General features: G+C 43.5%; 1 protein-coding gene across 3 annotated transcripts in view; it reads left to right on the top strand.

Moving 5' to 3' along the window:
- LOC124619878 (UDP-GalNAc:beta-1,3-N-acetylgalactosaminyltransferase 2-like) overlaps positions 1–26,286 on the top strand; it is a 158,858-nt gene that overhangs the window by 71,577 nt on the left and 60,995 nt on the right. For all 3 annotated transcript variants that reach the window (XM_047146503.1, XM_047146502.1, XM_047146504.1), the window contains one exon: positions 20,872–20,998. In XM_047146503.1, the coding sequence (XP_047002459.1) occupies positions 20,872–20,998 (127 nt within the window). The remainder of the gene's footprint in view (positions 1–20,871; positions 20,999–26,286) is intronic.

Genomic DNA, 26,286 nt, shown 5'->3' with positions numbered 1-26,286 from the left:
TTCGCTATAGTCTTCTGGTGTTTCAACCTTCTTGTGGACAACATCATGTATATGTTCTCTTGCAGTAGTCTCAGTGTGAGATGATCCTGAACAGTTTTTGTATGATGGACACAGATTTACTTTACTTTACATGTCTAGTTCCACAGGACCAAACTAACGAGCAACTTTCCATGGTCATGGAATGTGTCAGTACCTGAAATTCCAACAGAAAAGTAATAATAGATCGAATAAAATATTTATGAATCCTAAAAAGATGCAAGCTAGAAGTTTACATAAACACAGTCAAAAATGTAACATAGGAATTAACTTAATTTTCCAAGGAACTCCTTGACAGAATAGAAGGAGTGACCAATGAGGAAACTCCGAACTTTAAATTTGAAAGCATGTGGATTAGTGCTAAGATTTTAAAATTCTTCTAGTAGCTTATGTAAAATGGAAGCAGCAGAATGCTGCACACCTTTCTACACAAGTGTCAAGGAGGTGCGATCCAAATGCAGATTGGATTTCTGCCTGGTATTAACTGAGTGAAAGCTGCTACTTCTTGGGAATGAGCTGATATTGTTAACAAGAAATGAAATTAAAGAGTATGTATTGAGAGGCCAATGTCAGAATACCCAGACTAATGAATAGTTATCGACAAGAGGTTCGCGAACTTTTACCACTTGCTGCCTGAACCACCTATTTCTGATCCAAAACACTCTTTGAGAATGGGAAGAGCTACCTGGAATATAGTACCATACATCATAAGTGAATGAAAATAAGCAAAGTATATTACTGTTTGTGTCTGACTAATGCTTACTTCAGGCACTGTTCTAATAGTAAAAATAGCAGCATTAAGTCTTTCAACAAGATTTTGAACAGGGGTTTTCCATGACAGTTTATTATCTATCTGAACACCTAGAAATTTGAACTACTCAGTCTCACTAATTTTACGCCCATTCTGTGTAATTAGAATGTCAGGTTTTGTTGAAATGTGTGTTAGAAACTATAAAAAGTTAGTCTTACTGTGATTTAGTGTAAGTTTGTTTTCCACAAGCCATGAACTTGTGTCTTGAACCACAGTATTTGAAACAGTGCAAATGTTGCACACGACATCCTTTACTGCCAAGCTAGTCTCATCAGCAAACAGAAATATTTTAGAATCAACTGTAATACTAGAAGGCATATCAAACAATTGAAAATCCAGGATGGAATGTAACAATATATGAAAAGGATAGTTGCTAGATACCATATGGTGGAATATGCCGAGTTGTAGAAAGGCAAGACAAAAAAACTGTCACACAATTAGCTTTCGGCTGACCAGCCATTTGTCAGAATTAGACAACATATACACATGAACACACTCACACACATGCAACTCACATGCACAAGACCACAATCTCTGGCAGCTGGAGCCAGTCTGCAAGCAGCAAGGCATTATGGGAGAGGCAACTGGGTGGGGGTAAGGAGGAGATGGGGGCAGGGAGGGGGAGGGATAGTAAGGTAGGGGAGGGGGATTGTAAAATGCTGCTGGGAGCGTGCAGGGATGAGGTGAAGAGTGGGGCAGCTAGGTACAGTCGGCAGGTTAGACGGAGGGTGGGGGATATAGGGTGGGTTAGCGAAAAAGGAGTGAAGTGAAAAGACTGGGTGCATTAGTGGAATAGATGGCTGTGTAGTGCTCGAATGGGAATAGGGCAAGAGGCTAGATAGGTAAGGACAATGACTAACGAAGGTTGAGACCAGGAGGTTTATGGGAACATAGAATATATTGCAGGGAGAGTTCCTACCTGTGCAATTCAGAAAAGCTGGTGTTGGTGGGAAGGATCCAGATGGCACAGGCTGTGAAGCAGTCATTGAAATGAAAGACGTCATGTTGGGTGGCGTGCTCAGCAACAGGTGGTCCAGTTGTTTCTTGGCAAAAGTTTATCGTTATCCATTCATGCAGAGAGTAGAATGCAGCACAGTGGTTGCAGCTTAGCTTGTACATCACATGACTGGTTTCACAGGTAGCCCTGCCTTTGATAGGATAGGTGATTATTTGTGACAGGACTGAAGTAGGTGGTGGTGGAAGGAGGCATGGGCAGATGTTGTATCTAGATCCATTACAGGGATATGACCCATTAGGCAAGGGGTTCGGAGCAAGGACTATGTAGGGATGGACAAGGATTTCGTGTAGGTGACCGACTGACTCAGTCCACTCCTCCATCCAACCTTGATCCACGCCCACTGTCCCCAAATCACCCCCTGTTAAACTTCCAGTATTTCTTACCCTCACACTTTGCCTCACCATCAGTCCCCAAATCCCTCAACATGCAAACCAATCTTATATCCACAGAAAGATCTACAATTCGCCACTTGAAAACAGATCCAGGCCTTATAATCCCACCTGTTGACAAAGACTCCACCACTGTTGTATTGAACCGCAAGGTTTACCTGACAGAAGGACTCCAGCAGCTGTCAGATTCATCCACCCACAAACTCTGCCACAGTGACCCCATTCCATAAATCCATCATGGTCTCCAGCCTCTATTCAAATCCTTAGGCCCATCCCAGAACCTCTCCCTGGAGTCCATCTCTCTCCTCACCCCTACTGTTCCCCGCACCTCTACCTTCTACGTGCTTCTTAAATTCCATAAACCCGACCACTCAGGACACCCCATTGTGGCTGGTTACTGTGCCCCCTCTAAGAGAATCTCTCTTCTTGTAGACCAACACCTCCAGTCTATTACCTACAACCTACCCTCCTACATAAAAGATGCCAACTATTTCCTCCACTGACTGTCTACAACTCCTGTCCCTTAACCACACAGTGCCCTGCTGCTCGCTATTGATGCCGCCTCCCTTTACACAACATTCCTAATGCTCATGGCCTTACCATTATTGTACACTACCTCTCAAGACCCAACAGATTCCAAACTAACCACCTATTTCCTAGTTGTCATGACCAGGTATATCCTGACACATAATTACTTCTTCTTTGAAGGCACTACCTACAAACAAATCCAGGGTACGGCTATGGGCACCCACATGGCACCATCCTATGCCAACCCGTTTATGGACCATGTAGAGGAATCCTTCCTAAACACCCAGAATCCCATACCCCTTACGTGGTTCAGATTCATTGAAGACATCTTCGTGATCTGCATTGAGGGTGAGACACCTTATCCACATTCCTCCAGAACCTCAACACCTTCTCCCCCATTTGTGTCATCTGGTCCTATTCAACCCATCCAGCCACCTTCCATGATGTTGACCTCCACCTCAAAGATGGCTATATCAGTATCTCTGTCCATATCAAACCTAACAACCACCAGTTGTACCTCCACTTCAACAGCTGCCACCCAATCCATACCAAGAACTCCCTTTCATACAGCCTAGCAACCCATGGCCGTCATATCTGTTGTGATGAGCAGTTCCTCTCAAAATGTCCCGAGGGCTCAATGAGGCTCTTACAGATCGTAATTACTCTCCCTACCTTGCACACAAACAGATCTCCCATGCCTTAGGCTGCACCTACATTGCATCCGGAAGTCATCCGTTCTGATCCGGTCCGGCACCGGAGTAAAAAACAAACACCAGGTGGCTAATGCACGTGCCTACATTGGAGGGAGAAGTGCCGTATGACATGGTCCGGCACCGGACTGCCGGATTGGCCGACTAAACATGTTTGTTTCCAGTCCAGCAGTGCAGTCCGGCGATGCACTACAAACGGGATGATCAACAAGGAATTTCTAATTAATCTTGTGAGGAATGAGCCTTGCTTGTGGAACTTGTGGATTATAGGCTACCATAACCGGGATATTAAGTGAGAACTGTGGGAATCTATTGGGGAGCAACTATCACTCAAAGGTAAATACTGAAACAATGTTGCATTAGGTTTACTGCTTGCTTTCAAATCACTACATGTTACTACATATCAGTACTAATTTCAATCATATTACTTTTAACATATCATTTCTTTTTATCAAACTGCAAAAAGAAATAGGTTTTTATTTGCTAAAATACTACTCGATGCGTTCATTTTTCCACAGAATGGCGCCAATCCCATTTAAGTATGACGTGAATTTCTCTCTGATAATTTGAGCCTGTTGTGATGGTCTGTTGAACGTTCTTCATGAACCAATTTCTTGGCGAGGTGACACACTTGCATCTTCTTCTAAATTTCCAGAGTTAAAAAAGTCATCACCTTCTCAGTCAATAGTTGGGTTGTGAAGTAAGCAAATACATTTCACTATCCTCTACGCTTTGCCAGGTTCTGTTTCAACACATTTTCCCAGTAAACGCCACTTGAAAGTCATGATACCAAAAGCACACTCCACACATCTTCTAGCCCTCGATAACCTGCAATTGAAAACTTTTTCTGCGTGTGAGGGATGTCATTTGGTATAAGGTTTCATGAGGTAAGTTTTCAAAGGATATGCATCGTCTCCAGGCAAGACAAATGACATATCTGTAGTAATTCCTTCGACAGGTGAAGGTTGCAGTAGCTTAGCAGGACAGTTCTCCAAGAATGCAGACAAAATGTGGAAGCTTAAAACGTTCCTCTATCACTCTGTTTTCCATAACGTACAACATCGATAAAAATAAATTGACAACAGTAGTCCGCCACAGCTTGTAAAACTATTGAAAAAAACTTTTTGTAGTTAAAAAACGTAGTTAGAATAGGCCCGAGGTATTCCTGCCTGTCGTAAGAGGCGACTAAAAGGAGTCCCGCTCCCTCAAGGGGGTAGTTAGCGCCTGCGTCCGGAGACGGACGGTTCCACGACCTCTATTTGCGGTCATTTTGCTTTTTCACTTCTCGTTTCTTCCTTCCTTTGGTTGGTTCCTTTCTTTGCTCTTCTCCACCTCACTGTCTTCCTTACTCTTTCCCTTGTCTTCTTCTCCTTGCCATCTCATTGCCTTCTTCTCCTTGCCTTCTCATTGCCTTCTTCTCCTTGCCTTCTCATTGCCTTCTTCTCCTTGCCTTCTCATTGCCTTCTTCTCCTTGCCTTCTCTGGTCTCCGCCTCGCCGTTTGAGACAGTCTGTCCTCTCTTTCCCTCTCTCTCTTCTTTTTCCTCTTCTTCCTTCCTCCCTGTGCGCGCCTGAAGGCCGACCCACGCGTTCGCACGCATAGCTGGTGACGGGGTAACGCGTAATTCCCCGCGCTGGGTAGACATGTAAGGCACGCACGTACCCCCTGGTAAAGGACAGGCCCAGGGAGGGGTGATTGCCTGAGCTGATACCTTCTGACCATGCCGATTGGTCCCTCCGTCTGTTTCTCGGGAGGTGTGACCTGAGGTGTAAACATTCACCTAAGGCGGGAGTGCCCTCTGAGAGGGTCCCCACAAGGAAGGAGCGTGCCATCGGAGATGCTGGCAATCATGGGGGATTCCTCTGCAATGGACTTCACTCCATTTCTCTCGACTTCTGCCCAAAAACGGAAACGTGACCAGCCACCAGTGACAAAAGTACTACCGCCTGCCCCACAGTTCCTCGTCGTTTCTCGATCTGGGGACGGAAAGGATTTTTCCTCTGTCAACCCTTTCGTTATCCAGAAGGGCGTAGATGCCATAGCCGGATCTGTCAAATCTTGTACCAGATTGCGTAACGGTACCTTATTACTAGAAACTGAGAGCGCCTTTCAGGCACAAAAACTGCTTCGGGCCACACTCCTGTACACGTTACCTGTCCGGGTGGAGGCTCACCGAACTTTGAATTCGTCTCGTGGTGTGGTCTATACTAGATCCCTCGACGGATTGACTGACGAGGAGATTCAATCTTTCCTCGCTGAGCAGGGCGTGACGGCTGTCCATAGGGTCATGAAAAAGGTCAACAATGACCTTGTACCGACCCGGACACTTTTCTTGACCTTTGATAGTGTTAAGCTGCCATCGCGCATCAAGGCGGGCTACGAGGTTATTTCTGTTCGCCCCTATGTCCCGACACCTACGCGCTGCTACCAGTGTCAGCGTTTCAATTACACTCGACAGTCTTGTTCCAATGCGGCTAAATGTGTCACTTGTGGCAGGGATGCCCATGAGGGTGACTGTCCACCTCCGTCTCCTCGTTGTGTGAACTGTCAGGGTGACCATGCCGCATCCTCCCGCGACTGTCCTATCTATAAGGAGGAACGCTGTATCCAAGAAATTCGGGTCAAAGAGAAAGTGTCCACCTCAGCTGCTCGCAAGCTATTGGCTAGTTGGAAGCCCACGCTGTCCTCGCCTCTCCTCGGACTACCAGGGAGGTGGCAACCCAGACATGCGATCTGACCTTCAGCACCACGGTCGTCCGTTCGGCCAGTGCTAAGATCGCGCGGTCGACGTCTCCTCTTCCTCCCATCATCCCACAGACACCAGCCCCTTCATCAGCTTCTGCTAAGACGAAGACCCCGAAGTCAGATGCACGGGCCTTCAAGAAGGAACCGTCCCGTGCAGACTTCCTACGTACATCGACCTCCCAGCCTTCGACCGGTACTTCCACCAAACGACCTTCCAAGAAGGCTCATAGGAAGCACAGTTCTCCTTCTCCGCCACGGCGCATTTCTTCTCCTGCGCCACCCAGCGGTTGCCGCCCCAGGCCGTCATCCGTTTCGCCTGGCCGCACCGCTGGTAGCCGAACATATGGCCGTTGAACCTATAGACCCAATGGACGATGACTGTCCACCTACTGATAGTGGCGGCAGTGCTCGCTCGAAACCAGGCCCTCAGCGGCCTTCGAGGTGACCCCTTCTTTCTTCTTCCTTTTTTTCTTACGATGGCACTTATTCACTGGAATATTCGCAGCATTCGCTCCAACCGAGAAGACTTGAAGTTGCTGCTCCGCTTGCACCGTCCGCTCGTCGTAGCCCTCCAGGAAACGAAGCTACGCCCATGCGATCAAATTGCCTTGGCACACTACACCTCTGTGCGTTTTGACCTACCCCTGTGGTAGGTATCCCGGCTCATGGAGGGGTTATGTTGCTGGTTCGGGATGATATTTACTACGATCCCATCACGTTGCACACCGGCCTGCAGGCAGTTGCCATCCGCATTACTCTCCCCACTTTTACATTTTCCATTTGTACCGTTTACACTCCATCGTCGTCTGCCGTTACCAGGGCAGACATGATGCAAATTATTGCTCAGCTGCCTGCACCATTTTTGTTAACTGGAGACTTCAATGCCCACCATCCCCTTTGGGGCTCTCCAGCAGCCTGCCTGAGGGGCTCCCTGTTAGCAGACCTTTTCAACCAGCTCAATCTTGTCTGCCTCAATACTGGCGCCCCTACTTTTCTTTCGGACACATCTCACACCTATTCCCATTTAGACCTCTCTATATGTACTCCCCAACTTGCACGCCGGTTTGAGTGGTATGCACTTTCTGATACATATTGGAGCGACCACTTCCCGTGTGTTATCCATCTCCTGCAGCATACCCCCTCTCCGTGCTCATCTAGTTGGACCATCTCCAAAGCAGACTGGGGGCTCTTCTCTTCCAGGGCGACCTTTCAGGATCACACCTTCCCAAGCTGCGATAGTCAGGTCGCACACCTCACGGAAGTCATTCTCACTGCTGCTGAATATTCCATCCCTCACCCTACTTCTTCTCCACGTCGCGCACCGGTCCCCTGGTGGACCGCAGCATGTAGAGACGCTTTCCGTGCTCGTCGACGTGCTTTACGCACCTTTAAACGCCACCCTACAGTGGCGAATTGTATCAATTATAAACGATTACGTGCACAGTGTCGTCGTATTATTAAAGAAAGCCAGCTGGACTGCTTTCACAAGCACCTTCAACAGTTTTACTCCTTCTTCTGTTGTCTGGGGTAGCCTGCGCCGGCTATCTGGCACTAAGGTCCACTCACCAGTTTCTGGCTTGACGGTCGCGAATGACGTCCTTGTGGCCCCTGAGGCTGTCTCCAATGTCTTCGGCCGCTTTTTTGCAGAGGTTTCAAGCTCCGCTCATTACCACCCTGCCTTCCTCCCCCGCAAACAGGCAGAGGAGGCTAGGCCACCTAACTTCCGCTCCTCGAATTGTGAAAGTTATAATGCCCCATTCACCATGCGGGAACTCGAAAACGCACTTGGCCGATCACGGTCCTCCGCTCCAGGGTCTGATTCTATTCATATTCAGATGCTGAAGAACCTTTCTCCTGCGGGTAAAGGTTTTCTTCTTCGTACTTACAATCGCATCTGGATTGAGGGACATATTCCCGCATGCTGGCGCGAGTCTATTGTTGTCCCGATTCCTAAGCCGGGGAAGGACAAGCACTTGCCTTCCAGTTATCGACCCATCTCGCTTACCAGCTGTGTCTGTAAAGTGATGGAGCGAATGGTTAACTCTCGATTGGTTTGGCTGCTCGAGTCTCGACGCCTACTTACCAATGTACAATGTGGATTTCGTAGGCGCCGCTCTGCTGTTGACCATCTGGCTACCTTGTCTACCCTCATTATGAATAACTTCTTGTGGAAGCGCCCGACCGCGGCTGTGTTTTTTGATTTGGAGAAGGCTTACGACACCTGTTGGAGGGCGGGCATTCTCCGCACCATGCATACATGGGGCCTTCGCGGTCGCCTCCCTCTTTTTATTCGTTCCTTTTTAATGGATCGACAGTTCAGGGTACGTGTGGGTTCTGTCCTGTCAGACACCTTTCGCCAGGAGAATGGGGTGCCACAGGGCTCAGTTTTGAGCGTCGCTCTCTTCGCCATAACGATCAATCCAATAATGGATTGCCTCCCAGCTGATGTATCAGGCTCCCTTTTCGTGGACGATTTTACCATCTATTGCAGCATGCAGCGTACGTGTTTCCTGGAGCGCTGTCTTCAGCGTTCTCTTGACCGTCTTTACTCCTGGAGTGTCGCCAATGGCTTCCGTTTTCTGCCGAGAAGACGGTCTGTATTAACTTCTGGCGCTACAAAGAGTTTCTCCCACCGTCCTTATGACTCGGTCCCGTTGCTCTCCCATTCGTGGAGACAACAAAATTTTTAGGTCTTACATTTGACAGGAAACTTAGTTGGTCTCCATATGTGTCATATTTGGCTGCCCGTTGTACCCGCTCTCTAAATGTCCTCCGTGTTCTCAGTGGTATGTCGTGGGGAGCGGATCGAACCGTCCTACTTCACCTATATCGGTCGATCGTCCGCTCCAAGCTGGATTATGGGAGCTTCGTATACTCCTCTGCATGGCCATCCATCTTACGCCGCCTCAACTCCATACAACATCGGGGTTTACGACTTGCGATTGGAGCGTTTTATACTAGTCCTGTCGAGAGTCTTCATGCTGATGCTGGTGAGTTGCCACTCACCTACCGGCGCGATATACTGCTTTGTCGGTATGCCTGTCGGCTACTGGCAATGCCCGACCACCCGTCTTATCGTTCCTTTTTTGATGACTCTCTCGACAGTCAATACGGGTTGTATGTCTCTGCCCTGCTACCCCCTGGAGTTCGCTTTCGTCGCCTCCTTCAACACCTTAATTTTTCACTCCCTGCAACCTTTCGAGTGGGCGAGAGCCACACGCCACCTTGGCTCCAGGCTCTGGTTTGCGTCCACCTTGACCTCTGCTCGCTCCCAAAGGAGGTTACCCCCGGTTCAGTCTACCACTCCCGTTTTGTCGAACTTCGTTCGAAGTTCATTAATATGACCTTCATTTATACAGATGGCTCTAAGACCAATGACGGGGTTGGGTGTTCTTTTATTGTCGGGGCACAAAGTTTCAAATACCGGCTCCATGGCCATTGTTCGGTCTTCACAGCTGAGCTCTTTGCCCTCTACCAGGCTGTTCTTTACATCTGCCGCCACCGACATTCTGCATATGTCATCTGCTCTGATTCCCTGAGCGCTATCCAGAGCCTCAGTGATCCGTACCCGGTTCACCCTTTCGTGCACCGGATCCAACGCTCTCTTCAGCAGCTGGTGGATGTCGGTTCTCTGGTTAGCTTTATGTGGGTTCCTGGCCATGTCGGTATCCCTGGGAACGAAGCTGCAGATGCCGCGGCCAAGGGTGCGGTCCTCCAGCCTCGGACAGCTTCTTGTTGTGTCCCTTCATCAGATTGTAGCAGGGTCATTTGTCGGCGCATTTTATCGCTGTGGCATGCCGATTGGGCTGCACTTACAGACAACAAGCTTCGGGCCTTGAAACCTCTTCCCGTGGCTTGGACGTCCTCCTCACGCCCTTCTCGGCGGGAGGAGGTAGTTTTGGCCCGGTTACGAATTGGACACTGCCGGTTCAGCCATCGCCATCTGCTGACGGCTGCGCCGGCGCCGTTCTGCCCATGTGGGCAATTGCTGACGGTCCGCCACATTTTAACGTCCTGTCCGGATTTTAACACACCGCATCTTGATCTTGGCCTGCCATGTACTGTAGAAGCCATTTTAGCGGATGACCCACGAGCAGCTGCTCGCGTTCTTCATTTTATCAATTTGACATCCCTCTCTAAGGACATTTGATTATGCTGTTTTCTTTTTTTTAATCCTATGCCTGTCAGTCTTTTATCGTGTTTTCCGTTTCGTTGCTGTTTTAAACTTGTGACTCGCGGTGCATTCCTAACGTAGTCTGGGCGCTAATGACCGTTGAAGTTGTGCGCCCTAAAAAAAAAAAAAAAAAAAAAAAAAATGATGAGAGATCGTCAAGTTTTATATGGGTACTCATTGGATGTCCTTTTCCATCGTTGCTACCATCACCGTACCCATCACCACATCCATCTAATTACGCCCATGATTCATCTTCCTTTGTGAATGTACTTCAAATGTATCCTCCTACCCAACAACCTAATGGCAATTCATTTTAATGGGCTAGCCCTAATGTACTGTTAATAAATTTTTATGTATAAACTAAACGTTTATTTTCCACAATTTTCTCATCACATTCAAAGCTGATATTTGTAAGTCTTGAACCAAACCATTGTTTCATTGTGATTTTCAGATCATACATATATACTTGTTAACAGATGCTTATTTGCTAATAATATCTAATATTACCATGAAGGAATGTTTACAAATACATGTCTATGTTAATAAATATATTTTATTGTAACTGGTGCTAGAATTTATTTATAATATTTTAATATTATTTGACCAGTTATGCCACTCACAATAATAAGAAGGCTATCAGTTGATTTTAATGTTGACTTACCTGATTGTGGTAGTAAGTTTTTCTTCTGAAGTGATACATTTCCTGAAGTTGGAATGGCCAGTTATATCGTCTCTTATGCCTTCAACTATATAGCCGAACGTTTGTATAGACATGCGGTAGTACTCTGAACTTATCTGGAAAATTTCTCAGTGACTGGCAAGTTGTAAAAAACTCCCCTGCAGATCTGCCTTCATTAAAACGATGCACTCAAGTCCTTTTCCTGCATCTTTTAAGGCCAATGTTCTTGTCTAGCAGCAGCCAACACAAAACATCATCTTCTGAATCACTCATGATAGCTTCTCAACAACTGCAACTGCTGACCTATTGCGTGTAACTGAGTGCAGTGCAGAAACTCATGAAAGACGACAGTACACTGGGTTGAAGATCAGTGTAATCACTTCCTGTCCCACTTGCGACAGCGGCGTGCCGTTGCCGGATCAGCTCGGACCCAGTGTAGGCATTCATTCGGACAACACTGGGGAGGCTTTATTGCCCTTCACCGGACCGGATCAGAACGGCCGACTTCCAGATGTAATGTAGGTGTAGTCTTATCTTTCCAGTTACCCAAAATCTCCCAAAGCCCCACTGCCTGGCCACAGAGAAGCATCTCCCTTGTGACTCAGTATCACCCATGACTGGAGCAACTGAATTACATTCTCCACCAGGGTTTCGACTACCTCTTGTTGTACCCTGGAAAGAGAAATGTCTTTCCCATTATCCTTCTTACTCCTCCCACAGTGGTATTCTGCCGCTCACCAAACCTACACAATATCCTTGTCCATCCCTACACAACCCATGCTTCCAACCCCTTGCCTCATTTCCTCATATCCCTGCAATAGACATAGATGCAAGATCTGTCCCATACATCCTCCCACCACCACCACCACCACCACCACCACCTACTCCAGTCCTGTCACAAACATCAGTCATGTGATCTACAATCTTACCTGCAACCTTATAGAGCAAAGAAAATGTATCGTTTTCAGTTGTTAAATGACTTCTAAAACCAAACTCTACATTTGACAGCAAATTATGTGAAATGAAATGATCAATTAGCCTTACATATACCACCTTTTCAATAACTGTAGCAAACACTGATGGCATAGAAATAGGTGTAAAATTGAGTACATTATTTGTTCTCCCTTTTTATAAAGTGGCTTTATTATTGAGTACTTTAATTGTTCAGGAAACTGACCATTCCTAAAGAAAAAATTACAGATATGGCTAAGTACATGGCTAACATGTGTGGGCTGGTCCCTCATTACCATCTCAGCAAATACAGTATGCAAAAATTTAAAATATGATGACATGCAGAACAAAGTTTACACAATTCACGGGAGAGACGCTCAGTAGCTTTTGTTAAAGTTTCGAGAACATACCTTCACTGATGAGTCAAGCAGTATATTGCTCCCTCCTACATATATCTCGCGAAGAGACCATGAGGATAAAATCAGAGAGATTAGAGCCCACACAGAAGCATACCAACAATCCTTCTTTCCACGAACAATACAAGACTGGAACAGAAGGGAGAAACGATAGAGGTACTCAAGGTACCCTCCGCCATACGCCGTCAGGTGGCTTTCGGAGTATGGATGTAGATGTAGATGTAGATGTAGATGTAGACGGGTGGCTTAGGTGACTGACAGCTGTGACAACAGGAAGGGCATCCAGATACAGAGTTAAATAAAATTTCCAGATCCTCAGTACAGGTGCAACTTGTTCTAGTTGTATTTAACATTCAGTAAAAGAAAAAGAAATAAATGGTAACAGCCCTATAGCACTCCCTTGAGGTATAGCAGAAATCACTTTTACATCTGTTAATTTTGTCCTGTTTAGAATAATATATTGACTTCTGTTTCCTAGAAAGTCCTGAATCCAGTCAAAAATCCAGTCCAGTACTCAGTAACCTCGTATTTTGCTCATCAAATGATGATGTGGAATCAAGGAACATGACATCCATCTAAGTGTCTGTGTCACTCGGTATATAATGGACAAACAGAAAGAGCTGTATTTTGCAATGTTTATGCTTAAGAATCCAAATCTGTTTTATCATTCTCCAGAAACATCACAATGCATGAGAATAAACATGTTCCATAACCCATAACTCTACTATAGACTGATCTCAGGAATATAGCCTATAATTATGAGCATTAGTTGCGTGACTCTTCTTCAAAATGATAATTACTTGTGCTTTTTCCAACTGCTTTTTACCCATCTACATAAAAATTCACAAGCCAAGTACAGTGCATGGCAGAACGTATATTGTACCAGTATTATCGGATTTCTTTCCTGTTCAGTTCACATACTGAATGAGGGGAAAATGCTGTTTAAATGCCTCTGTACACACCCTGATCTCTCTCTTCTTTTCCTCATGATCCCTGTGTATTGGTAGCAGCATAAAGGTCACACAGTCACCTTCATATACAGGTTCTCTGAATTTAGCCAACAGGGTTTCATGAGAACTCTGTTGACTTTCTTTCAAGGATTCCCATTTAATATCTTCAAGCAGTTCTGTTACACTTTCAAATGGGCTATACCTGATGTGTAACAGTCCTAGCTATGAGTGTCTGAATTTGTTCAATCTCTATTGTCAAGCCTACTTGATAAGGACCCAACACTGAAACAATAACCCAGATTTGGTTGACTAGCGTCTTGTACACGATTTCCTTTACAGGTGCACCAAATTTTCCCAGGACCCTTCCAACAAATATAAGTCTTCTGTTCACCTTCCCTGGCACTGGTTTTATTTGATTGCCCCATTTCATGTTGCTTCTTACCATTACCTCTAAATACTTATACAATGTGATGTGCTCAACATATTCACCACTGATCATATAATCAGGTACTATAATATTCTATCTCTTCATTGTAGTCATTACCCTTCATTATTCCATTGACCTATGATAAAGTGCTGCTGGAAGGGAAGAAAGTTCTTGTGCATAATGTCTGTAGAATGTCACTGGTATCTCATCTGGTCCACATGCGTTTCCAGTATTAACCTGTTTTAGTTGATTTCCTGTTTCATGACCATTTATCTCAATACTTTTGTGCAGTGATTAAACGGGGGAAACCATTTCAGAATCCTGAATTCAGTATTTTAGCCAATCTTCCGATTTGATGCCATTGAATGACTGAATAGATGAATTTAAATTCACCTACAGACTTCATATAAGACCATAAATTCTTAGGAATATTAGTTGATGAGTGGTCAAAATTTTATTTATGAATTCATTGAACACTTTTCACATTGCTCAGTTTATGCTCATTTTGGTTCCATTAAGCTTTTGTTGTTGACTAGACTCTGCTTCCATATAAATCTGTAATCAAGCTACCAGTATTTTTGTAGTAACTTTCTAACAGATCTGTTTGCACTACAGCGGGTCTTTACCACCCCTCACAATCTTTCTTAGCACATATTTTACAATGCTTTTAAATCTCATCCATTTTCTGTCTGCATCTTTGTCTTCAGAGCTGCATATTTAATGCTGACTATGTAGATATTTTCCAATTTGTTTCCTATCACTTTTTTGAAGCAAAATTAGTTTCATACCTTTCTTAACATTCCTTATAACATCTGGAGTCACTGATGCTACAACAGCTTCATGGTCACTGATGCATTAACTGCTTCAAAAAACTCAAGTCTGTTAATTACTAGGAGTTCTAAGACATTACCTTCAATAGTTCATTCTTTAACTATTTGGTCGAAGTAGTTTTGAGATAAGACACTGAAAACAATGTCACATTAATCCTGATCTTTGGCACCCATATTAATTGCATGACTCCCATTCTATAGCTGGCAAACTGAACTCTCCCCTCTATTACAGTGACATTATCAGGAAACTTTCTCGCAGTATTCTCTGGGTATTCTCTGACATGCTCTGCCACTACTGGTACAGAGGCAGGCAGTCTACAAAAAAGCATCTGAGTACCATGGTTGACCCACTTTTTATGCTTACCTTTACTCTGATTATTTCATATGTGGATTCTATTCTAATCACATCAGATATCATCAAGTTATTTCTTTCAATAAATATGCCACCACCATTGGTGATTAGCATGTTTCTACTATACATATTCTTCTATCTGGGCATTATTTACTTCAACACTTTTGGGGATCAGCCACTTAGAAGAATTTTAGGCCCAGAAACCCAGCCATTATTTAAAATATTACTACACATCTGCGTTTGATATATGTTAAAGAGCAATACATGCTAAAAATGACCAAGCTTGAAGGCTTACCTATCATCTCTATTTTGTTTTTCTAATAGATTACAAATAAAGATGATGTAATTGGCCTTCAAAAAAAGTGTGGGTTGTGCTCTTGACCCCCTCAGGAGACACTGCCTTAACAAAACACTGTCCATGTGGGAGAGAGCATTTGTGTGATCCAAAGAAGTGGAGGGCTATACTGGTGGTAGTCTAACTACCAGCAGGGTCTCCCAAGCCGGACAGGTCTCTATAGAGGGTCCTTATGAAGTGTGTCCCACAACATCCCGTCTAGTGTCCTGTCCTGTCCTATCCTATCATATCATATTCTATCCCATGCTATATTCTCCCTTTCTTTCCTTTTTCTCTCTGTGATTGTGTGGCAGCAGGCACAGTCCCATAATGTGGACAGCAGAAGATCCTTGGAAACCAGGACAACGGTGATGCACATAGGCCTTACTGCGAAGGGATGGATAGCGTTCTTAAAAGCAGCAAGAAGAGCTTACTGGAGTGGAAAACAGTCTCAGAATAGATAATAACCATACACTTTTAAACAAATGTGTGATATGTCACTGTAATTCAATGCTATGCACCTACTGAAATAGCTAAAGGAGAATTAAAAGATGCATTTTATACAGAGCTTAAAGGAGTTCTTAGACAAACAAATTCAAGCGACATAAAAATTTTAATGGGTGACTTGAACGCAGAAGTTAGTTCAGAAAGTGAAGAGCCTGGACATATCATTGGTGTACATGGCACAGGGATCAGAAATGGTGAACTGTTGATAGATACGTGCGCTGAACATGACCTAGTCATTGGAGGCACATTGTTTCCACATCGTAACTGCCATAAGACAACATGGGTTTCTCCAGATCACGTTACTGCAAATCAAGTAGACCACATAGCCATAAGCCGCAAGTTACGACACTCTCTGTTAGATGTCAGAAATAGAAGAGGACCAGATGTTGTAAATGACCAGCACCTAGTTTTGGCAGAATTCAGACTAAGGATAGTGGCAAATAGAACCAAGCTCAAGCACAGGGCCAAGAAAATAGATGTGGCAAGGTTAAAAGACCAACAGATCAAAGAAACATCTGCCCATTAACTACAAAACAGATTCCAGGTCCTCTCTGAAGAAAACTTTATGGAAGAGGGAATTGAAACGGGTTGGCAAAAAAATCAAAGACAGTTATTTAGATATGGGAGGAAAAAATCTTAGTATTTAAGGCGCATCAAAGGAAGGACTGGATCTCCAATGCTAATGGAATGAAATCAGTCACAGGAAAGAACTAGAACTTAAGTTAAATCTTTGTAAGACAAGAGTGCAGAAGAGCGAAGCGCATAAAGAATACACAGAGGCGAATGAAAAAGTGAAAGTAGGGCTATGTTGAGATAAAATGCAATGGATAGATGAGCAAGTTAGCAGAAGAGGCAACAAGCCAAGAAAATATGAAAGAGCTCTACAATATAAACAAATGGTTGTCAATGAAAAACTTCAGACGTGAAGGACCAGTTAAGAACAAGGATTGGGTGATGCTTACAACTCAACAGGTACAGTTACAGAAATGGGAGGAGCACTTTAAGGAACTGTTAAATTGTGAAGACAACCAAGAGGAACAGGTAAGAGATGTTCCAGAGGAAGTCAGAGAAGATGAGGATATAAATCTGCAGTGCCCCACAATGGACGAAATTAGGATTGCTTTGAAAACCTTAAAGAATGCAAAGGCTCCAGGCCTAGACAACATAGCACCGGAGCTCCTAAAAGCCGATATCGAAAAGTACTGTTAAAATGCTCCGTCCCTTGCTGAAGCATATTTGGCTTGACGAGAAATTTCCAAAGGAGTGGTTTGGTGGTAAAGCTCCCAAAAAAAGAGAAATTTGTCAGACTATAACAACTGGCATGGTATTACATTGTTGTCAGTGCCCAGTAAGGTCCTCACCAGAATTATTTTAAACAGAATTAAAGAGTCTCTTGAAAATCGACTGTATAAAGAACAGGCTGGTTTTAGGGCACAACACAGTTGTGTTGATCTTAGTAACACTCTTAGGATCATTTTAGAGCAAAGCAAAGAATTCCAAGCAACCATGTACTTGGCATTCATTGATTTTCTAAAGGCCTTAGATTCCATGAAAAATAAAGTGCTCTGGTGGGTGTTGCAGAAGTATGGTATACCACAGAAGATCTTAAACATTATAAAGATCTATGTGATGGCTACAAATGTTTCATACTCCATAGGGAAATATGACAGAGCCCATAAAAGCAACAACTGGAGTCCGGCAGGATTGCATTTTATCACCAACACTTTTTCTACTTGTTCTAGTCTCAGTTATGAGAAGAGTCACAGCAGGCAGGAGATGAGGAATCCAGTGGGGGACCCATGAACGTCTGGAGGATCTGGATTTTGCAGATGATGTAGTTTTACTAACTCAAAGGCTAACTGATCTGCAAGCTAAATTAAACTTGCTGAAAGTAGAAGCAGAGACTGCTGGCCTCAAGATAAATATAGGTAAAACAAAGGAAATGAGAGTAAATTCAGGGAACATGGAGGTGCCACTGCTAATAGGGGAGCAGCAGGTGGAGACTGCCAACTCATTCCTATATCTGGGTAGCATAGTGATAAAGATGATGGAGCTGGAGATGATGTAAAAAACCACATTAAAAAGGCAAATTCTGCCTTCATACAATTGTATCCAATATGGAAAAATAGAAATATCAGGTACAAAACAAAAATCTGTATTTTTAATACAAATGCGAAGGCTGTCCCTTATGCCAGTGAAAACTGGAAAATAGGTAAAAAGATAACATCCTAGTTACAAAGCTTCATAAATAGATGTTTCCGATGCATCATGAATATCTGGTGGCCAGAAAAAATATGTAATGAGAAGCTCTGACGAATAACAAAGCATATACCTGTAGAAGACAAGATACGAGAGAGAAAGTGGAGGTGGTTGGGGCACACATTGAGAAAACCAGATGGAGCCATAAAGAAAAAAGCATTAGAATGGAATCTCCAGGGGAAAAAGGAAGAAAGGGAGACCTAGGGGCACATGGAAGAGGACAGTGGAAGGGAATCATAAAGAGTTGGCAAGACCTGGGCAGAACCAAGGCAAATGGCCAAAGACAGAGACAGATGGCAAGTTCTCCTGGATGCCCTATGCCCCCGATAGGGGCCAGAGGAGTTAAAGTCAAGTAAGTCAGTGTGCTCTTGAGCAATTTTACACATAATTGGCTTTTTTATGGGAAAGTCTGCAACATACAGAGAAGTAAATTGCATTGAGGACAACACCAGCATGCTTCTTTCATGTTTACTATACCAGTGGTCCATTTTATTTTCTATGAATGAATCTTGCAAACCCATGTTGGATGTTGCTGCTTCACGGATGGGAATTTAATCAGGAAAGTGTTGTCCTACAAGCCTATTTATGATAGTTGCACTAAGAACAATTGCTTGAGCTGGTACTGTGGAAAAACATTTCACCAATTTCATCAAACTCTTCCCTCTCAGATATTTCTCCCTCCATCCATTGCTTCGTCAACAATTATTCTAAATGTGAAAGTTCGCTGAGCATGTTTGTCTTGGTACTTGTATCAGTATATATATCCTCTTAGAGACCAGGTCTGTTGCCATTAGGTCTAATATGTTTCCACCATGATTGTGCTTCCAAACTGTCTGTTCTTATTAGTGACCAGTGTCTTGTTACATTCACTACTTACAAAACTAATTATTCCAATTTATAGTTGGTTGATTAAAGTTTCCTCCAATGGTTACATTATGATTGATAAACGTATGTACTAACAAGTTGAGGTTTTCTCTAAAGTTTTTGATTACATCTGGGGTTTGAGTCTGGCGGTCAATAGATGAACCCAATTGTAAGTTGATTCCACCCTGTTATTGAGAACTGCCAAGGCAGTCTCGCATACAGATTCAATTATATCTTGGTAGCTTTGAGTTTCTTATTTACTGTGATGAATACACCATCCATATTTCCTTTTACACTATCCTTTCAGCATACACTTGAATTTTCTCCTAAAGTTGATTGGCATCAGTCGGGTTTGTACCTAGTATTAGGCCTATGTGAAGTACTCTACTTTTTAGCACTTGTTCAGAATCTGGAATTTTGTTGCAAATTCTCTCAGAACTTTTTTGATAAGGTAGTTTACAACAGGATATTGAGCCATATTTCTGACACAATTCCTTAAACAATTGTTCATATTATTTTATATAAAAGACTTCCTTCAATGGAAGCAAAATATGACCTCACAAACACATTTTCAGAAGGAAGAGAACCCTTAGGTCTTTTCTGTGGTGTTATCAAGGATTGCAGTAACCCATAACATTTTACTCAGGAAATTAAAACATATACAAAGATGATGTGACTTACCAAATGAAAGTGCTGACAGGTCGACAGACACACAAACATACACACAAAATTCAAGCTTTCGCAACAAACTGTTGCCTCATCAGGAAAGAAGGAAGGAGAGGGAAAGACGAAAGGATGTGGGTTTTAAGGGAGAGGGTAAGGAGTCATTCCAATCCCGGGAGCGGAAAGACTTACCTTAGGGGGAAAAAAGGACGGGTATACACTCGCGCACACACACACACATATCCATCCACACATATACAGACACAAGCAGACATATTTAAAGACAAAGAGTTTGGCCAAACTCTTTGTCTTTAAATGTGTCTGTATATGTGTGTGTGCGAGTGTATACCCGTCCTTTTTTCCCCCTAAGGTAAGTCTTTCCGCTCCCGGGATTGGAATGACTCCTTACCCTCTTTCCTGATGAGGCAACAGTTTGTTGCGAAAGCTTGAATTTTGTGTGTATGTTTGTGTGTCTATAAAGTGATAGGGAACCACTTTGTGGGTAAAAAGAAAAGGTGAAGTCTTTAACACTCAAACTGTGAATGGGCTTCTGGCCTGACTGCAAGTAGGGCGCACCTTTTGTTTCCTGCTGCAAAGGTCATGAGCTGTAGCCCTGGCTGCCTTTTATCTCTGGGAGAGATCGCCAGTACTCAGTTTGATAGCAGGCTGAGAAGACTGGGTCCATCTTGAATGGACTGGAATGAGGAATATTCCCCACTCCTACCCTGGACTGAACCCAGGGCCTCCATTGCCGAAGTGTAGCACTCTGCCCACTAGACCACCATAACCATTGTGTGGAGGAGTTAACTGGAAAGCTCAGTCCTGTCCACTATTCAGTCAGAAATCTCTCTCGTTATGATGACTTGCAAACAAGACTGTTAGCATACTTTCACTTGATACTGGCATACGGGGCAATGCAGTTAAGGTGAAAAAAGTATTTATTTTAAATGAAGTATGCAGTAAAAATGGTGTGTAAAATAAATGACTGGACATCTTGCAGAAATCTCTTCAGGAACTAAGGAATTCAGAAACTGAAATGCTGATATATTTACTCCTTAATGATATTTATGGTTATGCATTTGTGAAATTCACAACCATAATACTAGATGTAAAAATATACCATGCTTTCATCTGTCAGTTTTCTCAGTGTTCAGATCTTTTATGTTTTTGTCAAGATAAGTATTAAAATTGTAAATTATTGTTTTTTTTTCTTTGCTATTTGTTGACAGATTGTTGTGTCTTGTCAAGTGGAGCCAAAAATGTATGTGACTCAGCTACTGAAACGTTCTTATTTCGTGTTCAGCATGCAGTTATTCTCTTAGGGATGCAGATATCTTGTCCATCTGTTTTTTATAGGTAAGACAGTGTAACTAGGAGTTAAGTACTACAGAATATGGTTATAACATCTTGTCTCTAAAAGTCACAATCTCATCTGCCCTTGCACCCCATTCCTCCACCATTTATTTGTTCCTTTACCTCCCAGAATTGCCCATCTGTTCTTGTTCCTTGCAAATATGTGTAGCAAAAATGCCAGGAATGCGATGGTGATTATTGTAAGGATTGTATGTTATCAGCATATTGGTTGGCTTTAGAAGTAGATTTGTATTTTGGGGAAGTATTTTGCATTGAGAAACAGAGGTTCAGTTTGGTACAGCCCCTTTAACTTTCTGGAATACTGATGGTCTGCAAACTAAACCAACCTTCTCAAGAGCTACTAACACTAACTAAAGTGGAGGATGAAGTTCCAGAATTATTTGTGTCATTACACTAATCATCAATTTGATGCAGTTTATCAGTGCAAATTTAATTAGATTCATTCTTGTGAAGCACATATTTGAACAATGGAAACTTCAGGTTAGAATATCAACAATATAAAGAAAAGATAGATACTCACCTGCCATCTCTGTCAGCTCGGACCAGAATGCAGCTATCACGTATAATGCAAGCAGCAATCTGGAGAGGGTGAGGAAGGGGAAGTGACAGTAGGGTACAGGTGGGGGAGAGAACAATCTGGGGAAGCATACAGGGTCTAGACTGCGAACAGGTGCAGCATTGGGAGGCTGTGGGGCAGGGAGGTGGGGAGGGTGGTGGACGGGAAGTGAAAAAGGAGATGAGTAGGGAAGAGGAAAGAGAGGTGGGTGTGTTGGCAATGGTTGTTCACAAAGGGGTGGGAGACGAGAATATGAATGTGGTGTTAGGACAGACAGGGTGGGAACTGTTGGGTCGAGGGTATGGGGACAGTAGGTTAATGTAGGTTGTGGCTGGGATAATTTTGAGAGTGAAGAATGTGTTGTAAGCATAACTCCCACCTGCACAGTTCAGAAAAGCTGATGGAGGAGGAGAGGATCCAGATGACTTGGACAGAGAAGCAGCCACTGAAATCAGGCATGTTGTGCTACAGAGTGCCTACTTTGCTCTTGGCCACAGTTTGGTGGTGGCTGTTCATTCTGGTGGACAGTTCTTTGATAGTAATACCAATATAAAAAGCTATGCAGTGATTGCAGCAGAGCTGGTACGTGACTTGGCTGCTGTCACAGGTGGCCTGGAATCTAATGGGAAAGGATAAGCCTGTGACAGCACAGGAACAGGAGGTGCTGGGTGGGTGGATTGGGCATGTCTTATCTTCCATAGTGATGTAATCCCCGTGGCTAGGGATTGGGATTGGGAGTGGAGTAGGGATGGACTAGGATATTGTGGTGGTTGGGTGGGCAACGGAACACCACTTTAGAAAGGGTGGGAAGGATTTTCAGTAGGATGTCCCTCATTTCAGGGCATGATGATAGGTAATCAAAGCTCTGACAAAGGATGTGGTTCAGCTTTTGCAATCCAGACTTAGGTGATGAAGGGGGCACTCCTTTGTAGTTGTTTCTTGTGGGGTTCTGTTGCCCACCCAACCTTCACAACAACCTAGACCATCCTTATGCCACTCTCAGTCCCAAACCCTTGCCACAGAGATCATATCTCTATGGAAGATCCAGGTGCAAGATGTGTCCAATCCACCCATCCAGAACTTACCATTCCTGTCCTGTCATGGGCTTATCCTGCCCCATCAGAGTCCAGGCCACTAATGAAAGTAGCCATGTCATACAGCAACTCTGCTACAATCATTGCACAGCTTTTTATACTGGTATGACTACCAACTATCTGTCCACTGGGATGAATGGAGACCACCCTGTAGCACAACATGCAGCTGAACATAACATGCTTGATTTCCATAGCTGCTTCACTGCCCCAGCCATGTGGATACTCCCCGGTGCAGATGGGAGCTATCCTTACAACACATTCTCCGCTCCAAAAATTATTCCGGCCTCAGCGTACAATAACTCCTCTGTCCTATCACCTACTCCCTGCCCGCATCTCCCACCTCTCTGTGAGCCATCCTCTGCCAATGCACACACTAGTCTTTCCCCTTTCCTGCTACTCTCCTTTTTGTCTCCACCCTCCCTCCCCCATTCTCCCATCCCTGTTCCGCAGCCTCCCAATGCTGCACCTGTTGGCAATATAGTCCCTGCATGCTCTGCCAGACAGCCATCTTCCTTCCTCCCCACTTGTACCCAGTTATCCATTTCGCTTCCCCGTCCCTCTTCCCTCCAGGTTGATGTGTATCATCTTTACAATGAGTAGCAATCTGGCTTTTCCTCTCATTGGCGAAACACTTACTTGTGTAGTTAAGTTTACTATATAATAAATATTGTTGAAGTTGGACCACAATATTCTTAGATTTAAGCTTGTTGGGGAGTTTTTGTCTGTTCCACCATTAAAAATGATATCTTACATTCTGCATTACCAACATATCTTCTGGGCTAAAGCCTAGATCAGTGCCTGCAGCGCCGGCCGAAGTGGCCGTGCGGTTAAAGGCGCTGCAGTCTGGAACCGCAAGATCGCTACGGTCGCAGGTTCGAATCCTGCCTCGGGCATGGATGTTTGTGATGTCCTTAGGTTAGTTAGGTTTAACTAGTTCTAAGTTTTAGGGGACTAATGACCTCAGCAGTTGAGTCCCATAGTGCTCAGAGCCAGTGCCTGCAGCAATCTTGGTGATGTTTCTCTACTGCACATAGGGGGTGTCTAGTGTGAGTTAACGAGCATTTCGCTCTCATTTAAGTATATGGCCAAAAGAGACAGCCTTCCAGGAATTGTGAAATGAATTCTGTCGTCCAGGATTGTGTGTCACAAAGAGCACTGATTCGCCACGAGATGGGGAAATTCACAGGCGTCTATTGTGCTGAATGAGGCCAGGCTGGTCAAGCCTAAGCGCTGTAGTCTGCGAGTGAGACAGACGAGAACCTACACCAAAGGGAAACCCCGTAGGAGGTGTTTGTGCCCAGTGTGGCATAGCAGTGTTTAATACGGTGGACCTAAGATCGGCCATAAAGGGAAACATTCATGAAAACTACTTAATTCTGTAGTAATTCAGGGAATGAAGCCACAGTAATTTTGATATATCATTTTTCTTAAATTTTCGGGGAGATCCGAATAAAACTTGAATATTGATCATATCTATAATAGTTTAGGATTTACTGTTAAAGTGAAATTAACAAGTTTTTTAATGCTAAAATCTGAACGCTTAGGTTGATCTTAACGATTAACATTTCATCTACAAGTGCACCATTAAAATGACAAATGTTGTAAATATCAGCTCTGTAACTTTATTTGTTTAGAAGAAATAGTAAATTTAAATTATCAGTATTTTCAGTTAAGCATCAGATCATCATTTCCTCTACAAAACGCTTTGAACGATGACAGCATGACACTTAATTGAACCATTAGGTAATAGAATATTTATTGTAGAGTTTAGTGCATAACAGTTACTTTTGTTATTTATTTATTTATCAGAAAGCACTCTGGTGCAAGGCTACTGGCCATGGCATTCAGAGTTAAGAAGGAAATTGTATTGGTTTTATGTAAAAGAATTTAACGTTTATTATGTAATGGATATTATTGTTACTTTATTTAGATCGTGAAAGTGGTCAAGCTTTGGTTTTTTAAATATGTTAAAATGTAAAATAATGTAGAATAAGCTGTAGCCAATGAGATGGATGGCTTCAGGGAAGGGAACTCCACTAGTCAGCTGAGTGACAATGTTCAGCATGCGGGAAACACAGCTGGAGATGGGCAGAGGGACAGTGCTGGTGGAGACACGAAAGCGAACAGTTGGTCTTTAGATAGCTACGGAGTGAAATGACTTAGAAAATTTCGCTTTCTTTCATACAATTTTGCAAACTTGCCACCAGGCAGACAATTTAACCAAAGGGTCACAAGTGTCTAATTTAGGGCATGTAAAGCGACACGTGCAGTTCAACCCCTAGGCAAATTTGAGCCAAGACATTTTGACGAAGAGGAACCACTTGTGAGCCCGAGCATCTCTGGGATGTTAGCTTGCAATTGGGGGCTCATCCGGGATAGGAATTTGGGAAGTGTTAATTGAGGGATAAGAATCTTGCAAAGTGTTGGAACAGGATTGGATTTTGGAAAGTGTTAGTTGCTGAATATGAACTCTGGAAAGTTTTAGAATTGGATATGAATTCTGCAAAGTGTTTCCAAAAGTATTATCTGAACATTGGTAGGCAGGACCTCTCGCAAAAGTTAAATGTGAGATCATTGCAGGACTGAATATTAGGTTTCTTTAATAGTTGTGAAATTACAATTGTAATTCTCACAGTTAACGACATTCTGTGGTCTAGGCCCCAAGGCTGTGGCAATTTAGGCAGTTCGCATGGGGGCTCTGAACTACAAATTTTGCAACAGTTGTGTGCACCGAGTTTTAGCAGTGGTTAGCAGTGATAAAAAAAAAAGTAACGCGGAAGAAGAGGTGACATCGAAAGTGCATGGTTCCAGCCATCAGCGGCAGTTACAGTACCACAGCAGAGGCTACAAGATCTTCAGCATCGGCTTCAACTGCAACATTGGCAGCACTACCATGGCAGAAAGATCCAGCATGACAAAGCTAAGTACCTGCGCTGATAGTGAGGTTATGTATGATTCTGTAGTTCAATTGCCAATAATAGACATCGCTAATATTAAGCTGTCAGCCAGCTTGTGTGGGTCCAAAAATACTAGCGAGCCACTTAGTCCGAAGTTGGAGTAGGAGAGTGTGATTGGCTGTGAATTTAGTAGGACAAATAGTCCGAAATCAGGCAAGAGAGATGAATTTGGGGGAGACATGATGTCGCAATTAATGCAAGTGGTAAGAGAATTGGGATCAAAAATTGATTCTGTTAAAACCAAGATCGGTGACGTAAATTTAAAAATTGATTCAGTTCAATCCAAATAGCATTGGTTGTGAAAGATGAAGTAGGTAAAATTACTAATGGGATCGAGGAATTGATAGACAGAAAAGTAAAATCGATTCGGTACGAAATGGGCAAAATTTCTGATGAAGTTGGGATACTTGACTCTAAGATGGAACAAGCAGAGAAAAATTTCAGTGATAAGGTGGAGAAGTTGCAGGCAGATCTGGGAGGCAATGTAAGAAATTGTATGAGTAGGCAAGATGCTCTAATGGCTGAGACGACAGAGGCTATTAGCTACTTATCCATTCAAATAAGTAAAGGGGAGAAAGACGTAGATAAAATAAAGGAACAAGTAGAATCTGGCATTAAAATTGAAAATGGTGAAGTTAAAAAGCAAATCAATGAAATAAAAAG

This window comes from Schistocerca americana, chromosome 6, assembly GCF_021461395.2.
Source record: "Schistocerca americana isolate TAMUIC-IGC-003095 chromosome 6, iqSchAmer2.1, whole genome shotgun sequence".
Taxonomy (NCBI): domain Eukaryota; kingdom Metazoa; phylum Arthropoda; class Insecta; order Orthoptera; family Acrididae; genus Schistocerca; species Schistocerca americana.
The sequence above is the reverse complement of the archived record's forward strand: the minus strand, read 5'-3'. Positions and strand labels throughout refer to the sequence as shown.